Source organism: Oncorhynchus nerka, linkage group LG22 (assembly GCF_034236695.1).
Source record: "Oncorhynchus nerka isolate Pitt River linkage group LG22, Oner_Uvic_2.0, whole genome shotgun sequence".
Classification (NCBI taxonomy): domain Eukaryota; kingdom Metazoa; phylum Chordata; class Actinopteri; order Salmoniformes; family Salmonidae; genus Oncorhynchus; species Oncorhynchus nerka.
The window spans coordinates 42,613,606-42,631,788 of NC_088417.1; the positions used below are offsets into that span (position 1 = coordinate 42,613,606).

Here is an 18,183-nt window from a genome sequence, read left to right on the forward strand (position 1 = left end):
TTGACTCCTAAACACGTTCTGTTATAGCCACAGACATGATTTAACCAGTTTTAAAGACTTCAGAGTGTTTTCTATCCACACATACTAATCATATGCATTTACTATATTCCTTGCATGAGTAGCAGGATGTTGAAATTTTGCGCGATTTTTAACAAAAACAGGCTAGAGCGCATACTATTACCAGTCAAAAGTTTGAACACACCTAATCATTCAAGGGTTTTTCTTTCGTTTTACATCGTAGAATAATAGTGAAGACATCAACACTATGAAATAACACATATAGAATCATGTAGAAACCAAAATAGTGTTAAACAAATTCTTCAAAGTAGCCACTCTTTGCCTTGACCGCTTTGCACGCTCTTGGTATTCTCACAACCAGCTTCAAGAGGTACCTGGAATGTGTTTCAATAAACAGGTGTGCCTTGTTAAAAGTTAGTTTGTGGAATTTATTTCCTTCTTAATGCATTTGAGCCAATCAGTTGTTGTGACAAGGTAGGGGTGGTATACAGAAGATAGCCCTATTTTGTAAAAGACCAAGTCCATATTATGGCAAGAACAGCTTTTAATTGTTTTTAACTAGGCAAGTCATTTAAGAACAAATTCTTATTTACAATGATCGCCTACCACGGCCGGCGCTTTGTCAATTGCGCACCGCCCTAATGGGACTCCCAATCACACCTGGATGTGATGCATCCTGGATTCAAACCAGAGACTGCAGCGACGCCTCTTGCCCTGAGATGCAGTATCTTAGACCGCTGCGCCATTCGGGAGCCAAAAATAAGGAAAGAGAAACAGTCCATCATTCCTGTAAGACATGAAGGTCAGTCAATCCGGAAAATGTCAAGAACTTTTCAAGTTTCTTCAAGTGTAGTCGCAAGGAAAGGAAGAACCAGAGTTACCTCTGCTGCAGAGGATAAGTTAGAGTTACCAGCCTCAAATTGCAGCCCAAATAAATGCTTCACACAGTTCAAGTAACAGACACATCTCAACATCAACTTTTCAGAGGAGACAGGCCTTCATGGTCAAATTTATGCAAAGAAACCACTACTAAAGGAAACCAATAATAAGACGAGACTTGCTAGGGCCAAAAAACATGCGCAATGGACATTAGACCGGTGGAAATCTATCCTTTGGTCTGATGAGTCCAAATTTGAGATTTTTGGTTCCAACCGCTGTGTCTTTGTGAGATCTCCGCATGTGTGGTTCCCACTGTGAAGCATGGAGGTATGATGGTGTGGGGGTGCTTTGCTGGTGACATTGTCAGTGATTTATTTAGAATTCTAATCAAATAAAATTGTATTTGTCACATGCACCGAATACAGCCACCCCATGATCATTTGACCCCACGGGGTGAGATCTTGCGTGGAGCCCCAGATCGAGGGAGATTATCAGTGGTCTTGTATGTCTTCCATTTCCTAATAATTGCTCCCACAGTTGATTTCTTCAAACCAAGCTGCTTACCTATTGCAGATTCAGTCTTCCCAGCCTGGTCCAGGTCTACAATTTTGTTTCTGGTGTCCTTTGACAGCTCTTTGGTCTTGGCCACAGTGGAGTTTGGAGTGTGACTGTTTGAGGTTGTGGACAGGTGTCTTTTATACTGATATGTTCAAACCGGTGCCATTAATACAGGTAACGAGTGGAGGACAGAGGAGCCTCTTAAAGAAGAAGTTACAGGTCTGTGAGAGCCAGAAATCTTGTTTGTTTGTAGGTGACCAAATACTTATTTTCCACCATAATTTGCAAATAAATTCATTAAAAATCCTCCAATGTGATTTTCTGGATTTTTTTCTTCTCATTTTGTCTGTCATAGGTGAAGTGTACCTATGATGAAAATTACAGGCCTCTCTCATCTTTTTAAGTGGGAGAACTTGCACAATTGGTGGATGACTAAATACTTTTTTGCCCCACTATATTTTGTTTGAACACCATGACCACAAGGTGCCAGCCTGCGTGGTAGCTAGGTGGATATTCCTGCCTCAGCCATTGCATTGGCTATCTTGTCAGCACGTATGGATGAATGCAGATGTCAGTCAATTATTACATGTCGACTATGGTGTACTGTATGTCTGGCATGTAATAATTACACTTTTTATGTGAGAATTGTTTTCCTCATCTAGCTACCAGATTTGAACTAGTTGCCTGCTTGATTATTGGAAGTTAATGTTTTACACAAAAAATAACCTCTGTTTTAACAGACGACATTATTGCTTGACTGATATCATTTATCTATGAATAAACAAGCACGGTCTATCGTATTGCTCGTTGATTGCGAACTCACAGTTTTGGACGTGGCTCACTAACCTCACATAGCCAGGTAATGAATGGATCTATTGGCTCACAAACGCAATCTGCGAGGTAATTTCGAGATTACACCATGAAATAGCACTACGACATTTACAATGATCATGTTAGTTGGAAAGTCGATTACACCAGCTCCTTACTGTAATGTCATTATGCGATTACTGATTTGCAAACACAGAGCACAACCATGCAGAGAACCCTAATAAAACCATGCACAGAACACAATTTTTTCCATCTGGAACTAAATTTGTTTGCTATTGTGACATCATGGTGATCTCTCGTATTGGCTCGTTCTAGAATATATTAGCATATTTCAATTAGGAAACGCCTACTCTGATCTTATTGCGTGTGCAATAACTCAATTCGCTCATGTACTCCTTCCAAAAAACACAATTTAAAAAAAACTTTGGCAAAGGACAAAATCTGTTGGTAACATATTGTATTTTTGGAAACATAAAACTGTATTGAAATCAAATGTCTCATGTGCAGAATTTCGGCCACAATCCATCTTCTCCCACATCCGTCTACTGGGTTTCTTCTCATCACCATATTTGGCGGGGAACGGAATTGCCAAACGGATGCTTCAGGTTTATAACATCTGGCTAAACGTCTGGCTCATTATTCTACCTGTGGTATTACCTAAGAGTTGATATTATATTGACAAGATAGAGCCGTCACGCGACTAACAATGGAAATACATGGAAAACAGGCGGGATCAGATGGGATCATTATCTAGCCAATGAGACGGCAGACACGCTTGTAAACAACAGCACAACTCCGAATTCATGTTTGTAATATTTTTGCCGAAATGCCACGTGCGTCCACTTATACCAGTGCATTCCTAACAACCTAACCACGACACAACTTCTATTCGATCAAATAAGCCTCACACAGCAAATTAGCAATTACATATTTGTTGACCAAATTTGACACTCTCATTGACTTCTTGGTATTATTTTCATGGACAGATTCCGGGGGGATAAACCCTCTCGTTTTGCCTTTTCTAGTCTGGAATTACCCACTTTGCTGGCAGCAGATCATTATGCTGGCAGTGCAAACACGGATTTATTTTTCTTCAAAATAAGAGTCACCCTGCAAAAACGCTAAGCCTGGGAATATCGATTTTTGTTGTTGCACAGCATTGCAGCCACATAGGAAACACGTACAGATACAATTATTATTAATGCCAGCATTATTTTTTAAAGTTTACATAAATACTGGTATTTTTAAACCAATTATGTATATTTAAGGAATTTCCCTTTAATAACATAAGCTATCTACCAAGAGAGTTCTCATCTATGTTATTCATAGCCGTCTATATACCACCACAAATCGATGCTGACACTAAGTCCGCACTCAACAAGCTTTATAAGGCCATAAGCAAACAAGAAAATGCTCATCCAGAAGCAGCGCTCCGAGTAGCTGGGAACTTTAACTTAGGGCTAGGCCCTTTTTTCTCAATTTCCGCCTGACTAATGTGCCCAAAGTAAACTGCCTTGTTCCTCAGGCCTTTTTCCAATTGGTACCATTGGAAAGAAAACACTTTGAAGTTTGTAGAAATGTTAAAATAATGTAGGAGACTATAACATAATAGCTATGGTAGGAGAAAATCCAAAGAAAAACCAACCTGAGTGTTTTGTTGTTGTTGAGAAGCCATGCTCTTACAATGGAAAGTATAGGGGCATACTGAATTCCAGTTCCCAGGATGCAATTCCTATGGGTTCCACAGGGTGTCAGCAGTCCATTTCCAAGGTTTAAGGCTTGTAACTTCCAAAATGAATAAGAAATATCAGTTTTGGTACAGGGACACAGTCTTGGAAATTCGTGTTTGGGCGTGCCATGAAGACAAGGTGCACCTGCTAAAATCGGTTTCCTATTGAACATACTTCTTTCCATAAGAAATATTATAGATTACATTTTAGGGTATCTGAGTAGTAAATAGAAATGTATTTTGACTTTTTGAAACAAAGTTTAGGGGTAGATTTTCTGATTTTTTTTCTCTGCATGTTGAACGAGTGGATTACTCAAATTGATGGTGCCAACTCAACTGACTTTTTGGGATATAAAGAAGGATTTTATCTAACAAAACGACACTACATGTTATAGCTGGGACCCTTTGGATGACAAATCAGAAGAAGATTTTCAACAAGTAAGTGAATATTTTATCGCTATTTGTGAATTTATGAAACCTGTGCCAGTGGAAAAATATTTGATCGCCATCCTCAAACAATCGCATAGCATGCTTTCGCTGTATTAGCTACTGTAAATTGGACAGTGCAGTTAGACTAACAAGAATTTACGCTTTCAACCGATATAAGACACTTGTATGTACATAAATATTTAATATCCATAATTTTTATGATTATTTATTTGAATTGCATGCCCTCCTGTTTCACCTAAAGTTGTCCCCCTAGCGGGACGCCTATCACCGTGAGGATTTATTAATGCAGGCAAACTTAATATATTCCACCTAGTTTCTACCAGCATGTCACATGTGCAACAAGAACAAAATTTTTCTAGACAACCTTTACTCCACACACAGAGATGGATACAAAGCTATCCCTCTCCCTCCATTTGGCAAATCTGACCATATCTCTATCCTCCTGATTCCTGCTTACAAGCTAAATCTAAAGCAGGAAGTACCAGTTACTGGAAGTGGTCCGATGTGGCGGATGGTACGCTATACAAGACTGTTTTTCTAGCACAAACTGGAATATGGTCTGTGATTCATCCAATGGCATTGAGGAGTTTACCACCTCAGTCACCGGCTTCATCAATAAGTGCATTGAGGACGTCGTCCCCACAGTGATCGTACGTACATATCCCAACCAGAAGCCAACCAGTAGCCATGGATTACAGGCAACATCTGCACTGAGCTAAAGGCTAGAGCTGCTGCTTTCAAGGAGCAGGACACTAATCCGGACACTTATATGAAATCCTGCTATGCCCTCAGACAAACCATCAAATGGCCAAAGTGTCAATACAGGACTAAGACTGAAACCTACTACTTTTTACAGCCCTCCATAGCCCCCAATGCAATACACTGTAATACATATTGGGTTGTTGATATACTTTTTTTTCTAACTGTCTCCACTAAGTGGGTTTGGGAAATACTCAGTAGGGTCTTTACTAACCAAATATGTTTTGTTTTTGATGGGGACCATGCTGCATTGCCTGCTGCTGGCTTTTCTCTGCCCCCTATTTGGTTAGTAGAGACCCTACTGAGTATTTCCCATCCCACTTGGCTGATACAGGTTTTTTACAGGTTTTTTTCTCTACATCCCAATATTCTCAACATACCAGTGTCAACATTATATATTTAAAAAAAATATGTTTAAATCCGTTTTCATAAATTCCTAATTGCCTTTCTTGATGCCAAAATAAAAGCGGCCAATAATTAAATTGCAATATCCTTTTATTCAGCTAATGATATTACAACGGTATTCAAATGCTGGCCTTTATTTTGAAGGTTTTGTCATTGCTATAGGAAAATGATGTCATAATTTGTGCTGCTGGTAGAATAGTAGTGCAGAGGTTAGAAAAGGGAAACAATACAGTAAGTTTCGGTTTTCAAACGGTCTTTGCTGGCAAATCGATTATTGTTACAATTTATAGGGCGGTTATCTGGTCACTAGCTAGCTGTTGTGTATCCTTGCTGATTTAGCTAGTGATCAATCCCGGGAAGACCTCATAGCCTGTCAGCTAGCTAGCTATCGTTAGCTTGGTTATGTGTAACATTTTCGACGTTGATAATTTATTTTTCTATTTAGCTAGAATAATTTGTTAACCTCTTGCAAATTATTCTCCAGGGCTGGGTTTCCTGAAAAGCATCGTAGTACTAATATAATATTTTGTCCATTTTAGTTTCAATTGAATTAATACGATTTTAGTGCTACAATGCTTTTGGGAAATCCAGCTCCGGTTTGAATATAATTATCCTATTGGGTGTTGTTACTTGTTTGTTTAGGTTGTCGTCATCATGGCAGACCCTTGGAAAGAGTGCATGGACCACTGCCTTGAGGTGACCAAAGAGGCTGGGAAGGTGAGAAAACAGCCTTATACCCTACTAGCTAGGTTACAGTGAATAATATTACGTTATGTCAGGGATCATCAACTAGATTCCGATTTTTTCTTGACGGGATAGTCAGGGGGCCATAACATAATTACAAATAATTTGTAGACTGCAAATTGACCGCAAGAAGCCCAAACAGATCGAATATTATACTAAATAATAATAATTTCAAACCTCGCTTACATTTGTACACGATCACATAAAGTGCTTTCAGAAAGTATTCATACCCCTTGATTTATTCCACATGTTGTTGTGTTACAGACTGAATTCAAAATATACATTTTTAATCACCCATCTACACACAATACCCCATAATGACAAAGTGAAAACATGTTTTTTTAGAAATGTTTGCAAATGTATTGAATATGACATACAGAAATAACTCATTTACATAGGTATTCAGACCACTGAGTCAATACTTTGTAGAAGCACCTTTGGCAGTGATGACAACTGAGTCTTTATGGGTAAATCTCTAAGTTTTCCACACCTGGATTGTGCAATATTTACCCATTTAGTTTTTTTCAAAATTCTTCAAGCTCTGTAAAATCGGTTGGTCAATGCTACACAACCATTTGCAGGTCTTCCCATAGATTTTGAAGTAGTTTTAATGTGTTTTTTTAGTTATGTGTTTTTGTTTGATTTGCCTCAAACATAACACTTTGTACAGTATTACTTGTGTGCCTTGTTGCAAACACGATGCATGTTTTGGAATATTTGTATTCTGTATTCTACCAGTAGGTGCCCTACTTTGCAAGGAAATGGAAAATCTCCCTGGTCTTTGTGGTTGAATCTGTGTTTGAAATTCACTTGTCGACTGAGGGACCGTGCAGATAATTGTATGTGTCGGGTAAAGAGACGAGGTAGTCATTCAAAAATCATGTTAAACACTATTATTGCACACAGTGACTCCATACACATCTTAACTCCTGAACTTATTTAGTCTTGCCATAAAGCGGTTGAATACTTATTGACTCAAGGTTTTTCAGCTTTTCATTTTTAATTAATTTGTAAATATTTCAAAAAATATAATTTCACTATGTATTATGTGAAGGCCAGTGACCAAGTGACCAAGGCCAGTGACCAAATAAAATCTATATTTAATCCATTTTAAATTCAAGTCAAGGGGTGTGAATAGTTTCACTCTATTATGCATGGGAATACTTTGGAACAGATGTCCTAAATTAAAATCACTTGGAGCTGATTTGCTTGTTTTTACAAGAATTGTACAAGAATTTCCATTATTTATTTTTTTAGAAAACTTTGGGGGCCAAATAAAATCACCCGCGGACCAAATTCAGCCCGTGGGAAACCTGCCTTATGGTCTATCAATGCCTTGTAGTCTATCATAGTGGGCTATCTTACTCTCATCAGGGTGCTGTGCTTATATAAACCATTATAATGAAAACGTTTCAGTAGTGAAACAGTGATCTGTCATCGCCCAAGTGGGTGCTACAAATTGGTGGTGGAAGAGGTGAGTTTCCCGCCTTACTATGTAAAGCGCTTTGAGCACCTACTCTACTGTATGTATAGTTGAAGTAGGAAGTTTACATACACCTTAGCCAAATACATTTAAACTCAGTTTTTTACAATTCCTGATATTTAATCTTGCAAAAAATTCCCTGTCTTAGGTCAGTTAGGATCACCACTTTATTTTAAGAAGGTGAAATGTCAGAATAATAGTAGAGTGACTTATTTCAGCTTTTATTTCTTTCATCGCATTCCCAGTGGGTCAGACCTTTACATACACAATTAGTATTTTGTAGCATTGCCTTTAAATGGTTTAACTTGGGTCAAACGTTTCAGGGAGCCTTCCACAAGCTTCCCACAATAAGTTGGGTGAATTTTGGCCTATTCCTTCTGACAGAGCTGGTGTAACTGAGTCAGGTTTGTAGGCCTCCTTGCTCGCACACGCTTTTTCAGTTCTGCCCACAAATTTCTATGGGATTGAGGTCAGGGCTTTGTGATGGCCACTCCAAAACCTTGACTTTGTTGTCTTTAAGCCATTTTCCCTCAACTTTGGAAGTATGCTTGGGGTCATTGTCAATTTGGAAGACCCATTTGCGACCAAGCGCTAACTTCCTGACTGATGTCTTGAGATGTTGCGTCAAGATATCCACATAAACTTTCCTCCCTCATGATGCCATCTATTTTGTGAAGTGCACCAGTCCCTCCTACAGCAAAGCACCCCCACAACATGATGCTGCCACACCCGTGCTTCACGCTGGGATGGTGTTCTTCGGCTTGCAAGCCCTTTTTCCTTCAAACATAACAATGTTCATTATGGCCAAACAGTTCTATTTTTGTTTCATCAGACCAGAGGACCTTTCTCCAAAAAGTACGATCTTTGTCCCCATGTGGGGCGGCAGTGTAGCCTAGTGGTTAGAGTGTTGGACTAGCAACCAGAAGGTTGCAAGTTCAAATCCCTGAGCTGACAAGGTACAAATCTGTCGTTCTGCCCCTGAACAGGCAGTTAACCCACCGATCCTAGGCCGTCATTGAAAATAAGAATTTGTTCTTAACTGACTTGCCTAGTTAAATAAAGGTAAAATAAAAAATAAAAATGTGCAGTTGCAAAACGTAGTATTTGTAGTAGTACTCGTTTTTACTGTGGATATAGATACAGTGCCTTGCGAAAGTATTCGGCCCCCTTGAACTTTGCGACCTTTTGCCACATTTCAGGCTTCAAACATAAAGATATAAAACTGTATTTTTTTAATGAAGAATCAACAACAAGTGGGACACAATCATGAAGTGGAACGACATTTATTGGATATTTCAAACTTTTTTAACAAATCAAAAACTGAAAAATTGGGCGTGCAAAATTATTCAGCCCCTCAGTGCAGCAAACTCTCTCCAGAAGTTCAGTGAGGATCTCTGAATGATCCAATGTTGACCTAAATGACTAATGATGATAAATACAATCCACCTGTGTGTAATCAAGTCTCCGTATAAATGCACCTGCACTGTGATAGTCTCAGAGGTCCGTTAAAAGCGCAGAGAGCATCATGAAGAACAAGGAACACACCAGGCAGGTCCGAGATACTGTTGTGAAGAAGTTTAAAGCCGGATTTGGATACAAAAAGATTTCCCAAGCTTTAAACATCCCAAGGAGCACTGTGCAAGCGATAATATTGAAATGGAAGGAGTATCAGACCACTGCAAATCTACCAAGACCTGGCCGTCCCTCTAAACTTTCAGCTCATACAAGGAGAAGACTGATCAGAGATGCAGCCAAGAGGCCCATGATCACTCTGGATGAACTGCAGAGATCTACAGCTGAGGTGGGAGACTCTGTCCATAGGACAACAATCAGTTGTATATTGCACAAATCTGGCCTTTATGGAAGAGTGGCAAGAAGAAAGCCATTTCTTAAAGATATCCATAAAAAGTGTCGTTTAAAGTTTGCCACAAGCCACCTGGGAGACTCACCAAACATGTGGAAGAAGGTGCTCTGGTCAGATGAAACCAAAATTGAACTTTTTGGCAACAATGCAAAACGTTATGTTTGGCGTAAAAGCAACACAGCTCATCACCCTGAACACACCATCCCCACTGTCAAACATGGTGGTGGCAGCATCATGGTTTGGGCCTGCTTTTCTTCAGCAGGGACAGGGAAGATGGTTAAAATTGATGGGAAGATGGATGGAGCCAAATATAGGACCATTCTGGAAGAAAACCTGATGGAGTCTGCAAAAGACCTGAGACTGGGACGGAGATTTGTCTTCCAACAAGACATTGATCCAAAACATAAAGCAAAATCTACAATGGAATGGTTCAAAAATAAACATATCCAGGTGTTAGAATGGCCAAGTCAAAGTCCAGACCTGAATCCAATCGAGAATCTGTGGAAAGAACTGAAAACTGCTGTTCACAAATGCTCTCCATCCAACCTCACTGAGCTCGAGCTGTTTTGCAAGGAGGAATGGGAAAAAATTTCAGTCTCTCGATGTGCAAAACTGATAGAGACATACCCCAAGCGACTTACAGCTGTAATCGCAGCAAAAGGTGGCGCTACAAAGTATTAACTTAAGGGGGCTGAATAATTTTGCACGCCCAATTTTTCAGTTTTTGATTTGTTAAAAGTTTGAAATATCCAATAAATGTCGTTCCACTTCATGATTGTGTCCCACTTGTTGTTGATTCTTCACAAAAAAATACAGTTTTATATCTTTATGTTTGAAGCCTGAAATGTGGCAAAAGGTCGCAAAGTTCAAGGGGGCCGAATACTTTCGCAAGGCACTGTACCTTTATACCCGTTTCCTCCAGCATCTTCACAAGTTCTGGGATTGATTTGTACTTTTTTGTTGTTGTACCAAAATACATTCATCTCTAGGAGACAGAACGAATGCGTCTCCTCTTGAGCAGTATGATGGCTGCGTGATCCCATTGTGTTTATACTTGCGTACTATTGTTTGTGCAGATGAACGTGCAAGACATTGTACCAATGTCTTGCTTCCAGACAAACTAAACACCTTCTTTGCCCGCTTTAAGGATAATCCAGTGCCACCGACACGGCCCGCTCCCAAGGACTATGCGTTCTCCGCCGTGGCCGACGTAAGACATTTAAACGTGTTGTCAGGAAAACAATCTCTCACTCAACATCAACAAAACAAAGGAGATGACCGTGGACTTCAGGAAACAGCAGAGAGAGCACCCCCCTATCCATGAAGGGACAGTAGTGGAGAAGGTGGAAAGTAAAAAAATAAAATAATAATCCTCGGCGTACACATCACAGACAAAATTAAATGGTCCACATACACAGACAGTGTGAGGAAGAAGGCGCAACAGCGCCTCTTCAACCTCAGGAGGCTGAAGAAAAGTGGCTTGTCACCTAAAACCCTCACAAACCTTTGCAGGTGCACAATTGAGAGCATCCTGTCGGGCTGTATCACCGCCTGGTACGGCAACTGCAGAGGCTCTCCAGAGGGTGGTGCGGTCTGCACAACGCATCACCAGGGGCAAACTACCTGCCCTCCAGGACACCTACAGCACCTGATGTCACAGTTAGGCCAAAAAGATCATCAAGGACAACAACCACCCAAGCCACTGCCTGTTCACCTCGCTACCATCCAGAAGGCGAGGTCCGTACAGGTGCATCAAACCTGGGACAGAAAGACGGCTTCTATCTCAAAGCCATCGGACTGTTAAACAGCCATCATTAAGACAGAGAGGCTGCTGCCTACTTACAGATTTGAAATCATTGGCCACTTTAATAAATGGAACACTTGCCACTTTAATAATGTTTACATATCTTGCATTACTCATTTCGTATCTATATACTGTATTTTACAACATCTATTGCATCTTGCCTATGCCGCTCTGTCATTACTCATCCATATAGTTACATATTTTTATTCCATTCCTTTACTTAGATTTGTGCATATTAGGTAGTTGTTGTGGAATTGTTAGATTAATTGTTGCACTGTCGGAACTAGAAGCACAAGCATTTCACTACACTCGCAATAACATCTGCTAACCAATAAAATTTGATTCAAACAATTGTTATTATTATCATCCCTATTTAATCCCTCATGTGACTAGCTGGCTGACACTCTCTCTTTCTCATCTCTCTCTGTCAGATGATCCAAGAAGCGTTGCAGAAGGACATCTCCATCATGCAGAAGAGCTCTCCTGTGGACCTGGTCACTGAGACCGACCAGAAGGTGGAGCAGCTCATCATCTCCTCCATCAAGGAGAAGTTCCCCACACACAGGTACAGTAGCTCACTGCAGATCTTTAAAGCCTGAACCACCACTCATCATCATTTGCTGCTTTCGAGAGTCTATTTCTTTACATTGTTCCCAGCAGACTTGGGTCAAATGCATAACTAAAATGCTTGAAATTGATTTAGCTTGCGTGGTATAATGGAACCCAATTCATTAGTCCCAAAAGTGCACATTTTGCCCACTTTCCATGCAGGTCAAGCTAAATCAAGCACACCTCAATTATTTACATTTGATCCAGGTCTGGTTCCTAAGTGCCTGAAAGGTGTGGTACTGTGCTTCTGTCGCTGATATTCATTATCCACCATCTTCTCTTGAATTCTTCTTTCACCAGTTTTATAGGTGAAGAGTCTGTAGCGGCGGGAGCAACCAGCAACCTAACTGATAATCCCACCTGGATCATCGACCCCATTGATGGGACCACCAACTTTGTCCACAGGTGCTGCACAATGTTACAGTTCTGTATTGCAAACATGTCCCCTTTTATAGCCTAACATATGATCTAATGTTCTCATAACCAAAGAAGCTATAGCCTCCTACATCAATAATGTGTTTTTTTGGCATAGGTAGCTTCATATTAAAATGGCTATTTTTGACAAGATTTTTCCTGGAGTGACCTCAAGGATTTTAATAGAAATGGATTTTTATGTGCTTAGTTCCTCTAGGAGTTCACTTATTTAATACCTTAACACATTTTCTCTTTTCTTTTACCTCAGATTCCCCTTTGTATCTATGTCGATTGGTTTTGCTGTGAAGAAAGAGGTAAAGGTTTTCTGTGTTTGGCAATGTCATGAGATTTATAAGACAGTAATAACTGAGTAGCAGGAACTCAGCAGGTTTTGACTTTGCATTTTAAGTCAACCTTCTCTATGCTATGTCTTTGACTCAGATAGAGTTTGGCATTGTCTACAGCTGCCAAGAGGGCAAGATGTACACAGCACGGAAGGGGAAAGGGTCATTCTGTAATGGAGAACCCATCAAAGTGTCTGGGCAGGAAGGTATGTTGTACAGCCTTGTCTGTCTGGCTGAGCCAATTGAGATAATATCAACTAGGTAGAGTCATTCACCAAGTACCAAACAGCAGGGCTGGTATTCATAAAGCATTCTAGAGTAGGAGTGCTGATCTAGGGTCTGGTCCCCCCGTCCATGTAATCTTTGTCATTATGATCTAAAAGGTCAGTTAAACTGATCCTACATCATCATTTCTCTTAATTTGAGCGTTGTGCCTTCAAAATGGTCTGTCATAACAGCTATTAGGAATCAATTGATCATGATAACACGAGGAAGATATACAGATGAATTGTATCTCATTTTATTGTATGAGAATTAGCTTGGTTAGCGTTATGCTAGTTTGTTGTGTAATGATTCAATGAGTAGTCATAACTCATGACACTCTCTGTGTAGACATCACCAAGTCCTTGGTTCTGACAGAGATGGGCTTTAAGAAGGATCCAGAGCACTTCAAAACCATGATGGGCAACATCGAGACAATCCTCACCATCCCTGTGCACGGGTAAACATTACTTCCCACACGCTCTGTTTAAACATCTCAATTATTGTGAGCTTGTAATGCTTCAAACATTAATAAGGCCACAGAAAGAGAGATGTTGTATTATAATAATTTATACCATTTAGCAGATGTTTTTATCCAAATCGACTTACAGTAGTGCATCAAAGGTGCAAGTGCCATGCTCTACCCATTGAGCCACACGTGATGATGTTTGACTTACAGTGGTTTAGATATGTATGAGGCTAACAAGCAAATGTTGCTCCCGTAGCATCCGCTCGCCGGGTAGTGCGGCAGTCAACATGTGCCTGGTGGCGTGCGGAGCGGCTGATGCCTACTACCACATGGGCATACACTGCTGGGACATGGCTGGAGGAGCTGCCATCATTAGAGAGGCTGGGGGTGTCATCATGGACATCTCAGGTGATTCACTGTACATAGTTGTAACCATGATGTGGCGGGCTTCTGAAGAAGTGGTGTGGATTGTAGATGGTACATGATCAAGGCCTCCAAGTCCTGAGTAAATTATTTTATTGATCTTATGAATTATATTTTCACCATCTTAAAGTTCTCAATGAGGTTCAAATGAGTACTGGACACTTGCTATTACATGGATCTATTGTATTGTTGTCCTACTCAGGAGGCCCATTTGACCTGATGTCCAGGAGGCTGATCATTGCCAGCAGCAGAACCATCGCAGAGCGCATCTCCCAGGTGATAAAAGCATTCCCCGTAGGAAGGGACGACATCGAGGGATAGAGTACCATCACACACACATGCATGCACAGAGGGACTGACACATGGCTGCAGGTGCATGCGCACCCAGCAGAACACACATACACATGTTTAGATTAGTCAGGTCAAGATCCTCTCTGCGCCTTAATTGTTAAACTGGTGGTATTAACCTTTCTCTGAATGCACCTCAGTGGATTTGCGAAAACCTATCAATGAAGACCAACTTTATTAATTTAATTGACTGTTTGCCCCTCAAGGGCTTTGACTTGCATCTCATTTTTTGGGGGCATTTAAGTGAGAACAAGATTAGAAAATGTGGTCATTGTAGACCAAGACATTTTCTCTCTCAATCATACACCACATGGCCAAAGGTATGTGGACATACCTTCAAATTTGTGGATTTGTTTATTTTAGCCACACTCATTGCTGACAAGTGTTTAAAATCAAGCACACAGCCATGCAATCTCCATAGACAAATATTGGCAGTAAAATGGCCTTACTGAAGAGCTCAGTGACTTTCAACGTGGCACTGTCATAGGATGCCATCTTTCCAATAAGTTAGTTTGTCAGATTTATGCTCTGCTAGAGCTGCCCAGGTCAACTGTAATTGCTGTTATTGTGAAGTGGAAACGTCTAGGAGCAACAACGGCTCAGCCGCGAAGTGGTAGACCGCACAAGCTCACAGAACAGGACCGCTGAAGCACGTAGCGAGTACAAATCATCTGTCTTCAGTTGCAACACTCTCTACTGAGTTCCAAACTGCCTCTGGAAGCAACTTCAGCACAATAACTATTTGTCAGGGGAGCATCATGAAATAGGTTTCCATGGCAGAGCAGCCACAACACTAGCTTCAGATCACCATGCGCAATGCCAAGCGTCAGCTAGAGTGGTGTAAAGCTCGCCGCCATTGGACTCTGGAGTAGTGGAAATGTGTTCTCTCGAGTGATGAAACACACTTCATCATCTGTCAATCCGATGGACGAATCTGGGTTTGGTGGATTCCAGGATAACGATACCTGCACCAATGCCTTATGCCAACTGTAAAGTTTGGTGGAAGATGAATAATGGTCTGTGGCTGTTTTTCACGGTTTGGGCTAGGCCCCTTAGTTCCAGTAAATGGAAATCTTAACGCTACAGCATACAATGACATTCTAGACAATTCTGTGCTTCCTGTTTCTGCATGACAATGCCCCCATGCACAAAGCGGGGTCCATACAGAAATGGTTTGTCGAGATGTGTGTGGACAAACTTGACAGGTCTGCACAGAGCCCTGACATCAACCCCATCGGAAACCTTTGGGATGAATTGGAATGCAGACTGCTAGTCCGGCCTAATCGCCCAACATCAGTGCATGACCTAACTAATGCTCTTGTAGCTGAATGGAAGCCAGTCCCTGCTGAAATGTTCCAACATCTAGTGGAAAGCCTTCCCAGCTGAGTGGAGGCTGTTATAGCATCAAAGAGGGAACAACTCCATATTAATGGCCATGATTTTGGAATGAAATGTTCAACGAGCAGGTTCTCCACATACTTTTGGTCATGTGTAAGTTGAATATTTTAAGTAACTGTATTATAACTTGAACAAATAACACAAACCTCAGCAGTATATAGCTTCCTTGACTGATTTAGAATCTTGAGTTACAAAGACATCCATTGACTTTCCACAAAATATATAGGGAAATCTGTATTTATTTAGATCTGAATTGTAATGAATTATTTTCCTACTCTACTACAGTGCTAAATACTTTATATGTTATGTACTGTGAGGTATATTTATTTATGGCAGGTATTGGTATAATATGTTAATGCTTTCGCAAATAACTTGTTACCCACATTTATTATTTTACAAACCTCTCATATTTGGAGTGACCATACATTGAAGCCTCACTCCCAGAGAACATAACATGTTTGTTAGCTACAGTGGGGCAAAAAAGTATTTAGTCAGCCACCAATTGTGCAAGTTCTCCCACTTAAAAAGATGAGAGAGGCCTGTAATTTTCATCATAGGTACACTTCAACTATGACAGACAAAATGAGAAAAAAAATCCAGAAAATCACATTGTAGGATTTTTTATGAATTTATTTGCAAATTATGGTGGAAAATAAGTATTTGGTCAATAACAAAAGTTTCTCAATACTTTGTTATATACCCTTTGTTGGCAATGACAGAGGTCAAACATTTTCTGTAAGTCTTCACAAGGTTTTCACACACTGTTGCTGGTATTTTGGCCCATTCCTCCATGCAGATCTCCTCTAGAGCTGTGATGTTTTGGGGCTGTTGCTGGGCAACACGGACTTTCAACTCCCTCCAAAGATTTTCTATGGGGTTGAGTTCTGGAGACTGGCTAGGCCACTCCAGGACCTTGAAATGCTTCTTACGAAGCCACTCCTTCGTTGCCCGGGCGGTGTGTTTGGGATCATGGTCATGCTGAAAGACCCAGCCACGTTTCAGCTCTTGCTGATGGAAGGAGGTTTTCACTCAAAATCTCACGATACATGGCCCCATTCATTCTTTGCTTTACACGGATCAGTCGTCCTGGTCCCTTTGCAGAATAACAGCCCCAAAGCATGATGTTTCCACCCCCATGCTTCACAGTAGGTATGGTGTTCTTTGGATGCAACTCAGCATTCTTTGTCCTCCAAACACGACGAGTTGAGTTTTTACCAAAAAGTTATATTTTGGTTTCATCTGACCATATGACATTCTCCCAATCTTCTTCTGGGTCATCCAAATGCTCTCTAGCAAACTTCAGACGGGCCTGGACATGTACTGGCTTAAACAGGGGGACACGTCTGGCACTGCAGGATTTGAGTCCCTGGCGGCGTAGTGTGTTACTGATGGTAGGCTTTGTTACTTTGGTCCCAGCTCTCTAGGTCGTGTGGTTCTGGGATTTTTGCTCACCGTTCTTGTAATCATTTTGACCCCATGGGGTGAGATCTTGTGTGGAGCCCCAGATCGAGGGAGATTATCAGTGGTCTTGTATGTCTTCCATTTCCTAATAATTGCTCCCACAGTTGATTTCTTCAAACCAAGCGTCTTACCTATTGCAGATTCAGTCTTCCCAGCCTGGTGCAGGTCTACAATTTTGTTTCTGGTGTCCTTTGACAGCTCTTTGGTCTTGGCCATAGTGGAGTTTGGAGTGTGACTGTTTGAGGTTGTGGACAGGTGTCTTTTATACTGATAAGTTCAAACCGGTGCCATTAATACAGGTAACGAGTGCAGGACAGAGGAGCCTCTTAAAGAAGAAGTTACAGGTCTGTGAGAGCCAGAAATCTTGCTTGTTTGTAGGTGACCAAATACTTATTTTCCACCATAATTTGCAAATAAATTCATAAAAAATCCTACAATGTGATTTTCTGGATTTTTTTCCTAATTTTGTCTGTCATAGTTGAAGTGTACCTATGATGAAAATTACAGGCCTCTCTCATATTTTTAAGTGGGAGAACTTGCACAATTGGTGGCTGACTAAATACTTTTTTGCCCCATTGTACCTGACGTTAGCTTATAAGCCATAAAGAGTATTGCAGATATCTTATTATGAGTGTAGCTTTGTATGATTTAGTGACTAAATAAAGACATGTTTTGAGAAGTGATGTTCTGTAATGTTTTCTTAGGCTATATGAAGAGGGAAGTAAAAAGAAAAAGCAATTTCATTTCTATACTAATAATGATATTGCCACACATTTCTTTATGAATAACTGATGGATATAGTGTTTTTGTATTTTGTTCCTTATGTAGTCACTGTTGTCTGTGCTAACAGCGAGGTGGAAAAAACATAAATCGGTAATTTAAAAAAGCCAATGCCCAAACAGGAAAGTCACAAGAGATGAGAATATATAGCAATG

General features: G+C 40.5%; 1 protein-coding gene across 1 annotated transcript; it reads left to right on the plus strand.

The window, feature by feature from the left end:
* Window positions 1-5,790: 5,790 nt before the first annotated feature.
* Window positions 5,791-17,927, plus strand: LOC115104616 (inositol monophosphatase 1-like). Its single transcript, XM_029625973.2, has 9 exons — window positions 5,791-5,857; window positions 6,269-6,343; window positions 11,953-12,086; window positions 12,431-12,535; window positions 12,813-12,858; window positions 12,986-13,094; window positions 13,501-13,609; window positions 13,875-14,026; window positions 14,244-17,927. Exons 2-9 carry the CDS (start codon window positions 6,281-6,283, stop codon window positions 14,360-14,362), a joined length of 837 nt encoding a protein of 278 aa, XP_029481833.1. The 5' UTR covers window positions 5,791-5,857; window positions 6,269-6,280; the 3' UTR covers window positions 14,363-17,927.
* The last annotated feature ends 256 nt before the right edge of the window (window positions 17,928-18,183 follow it).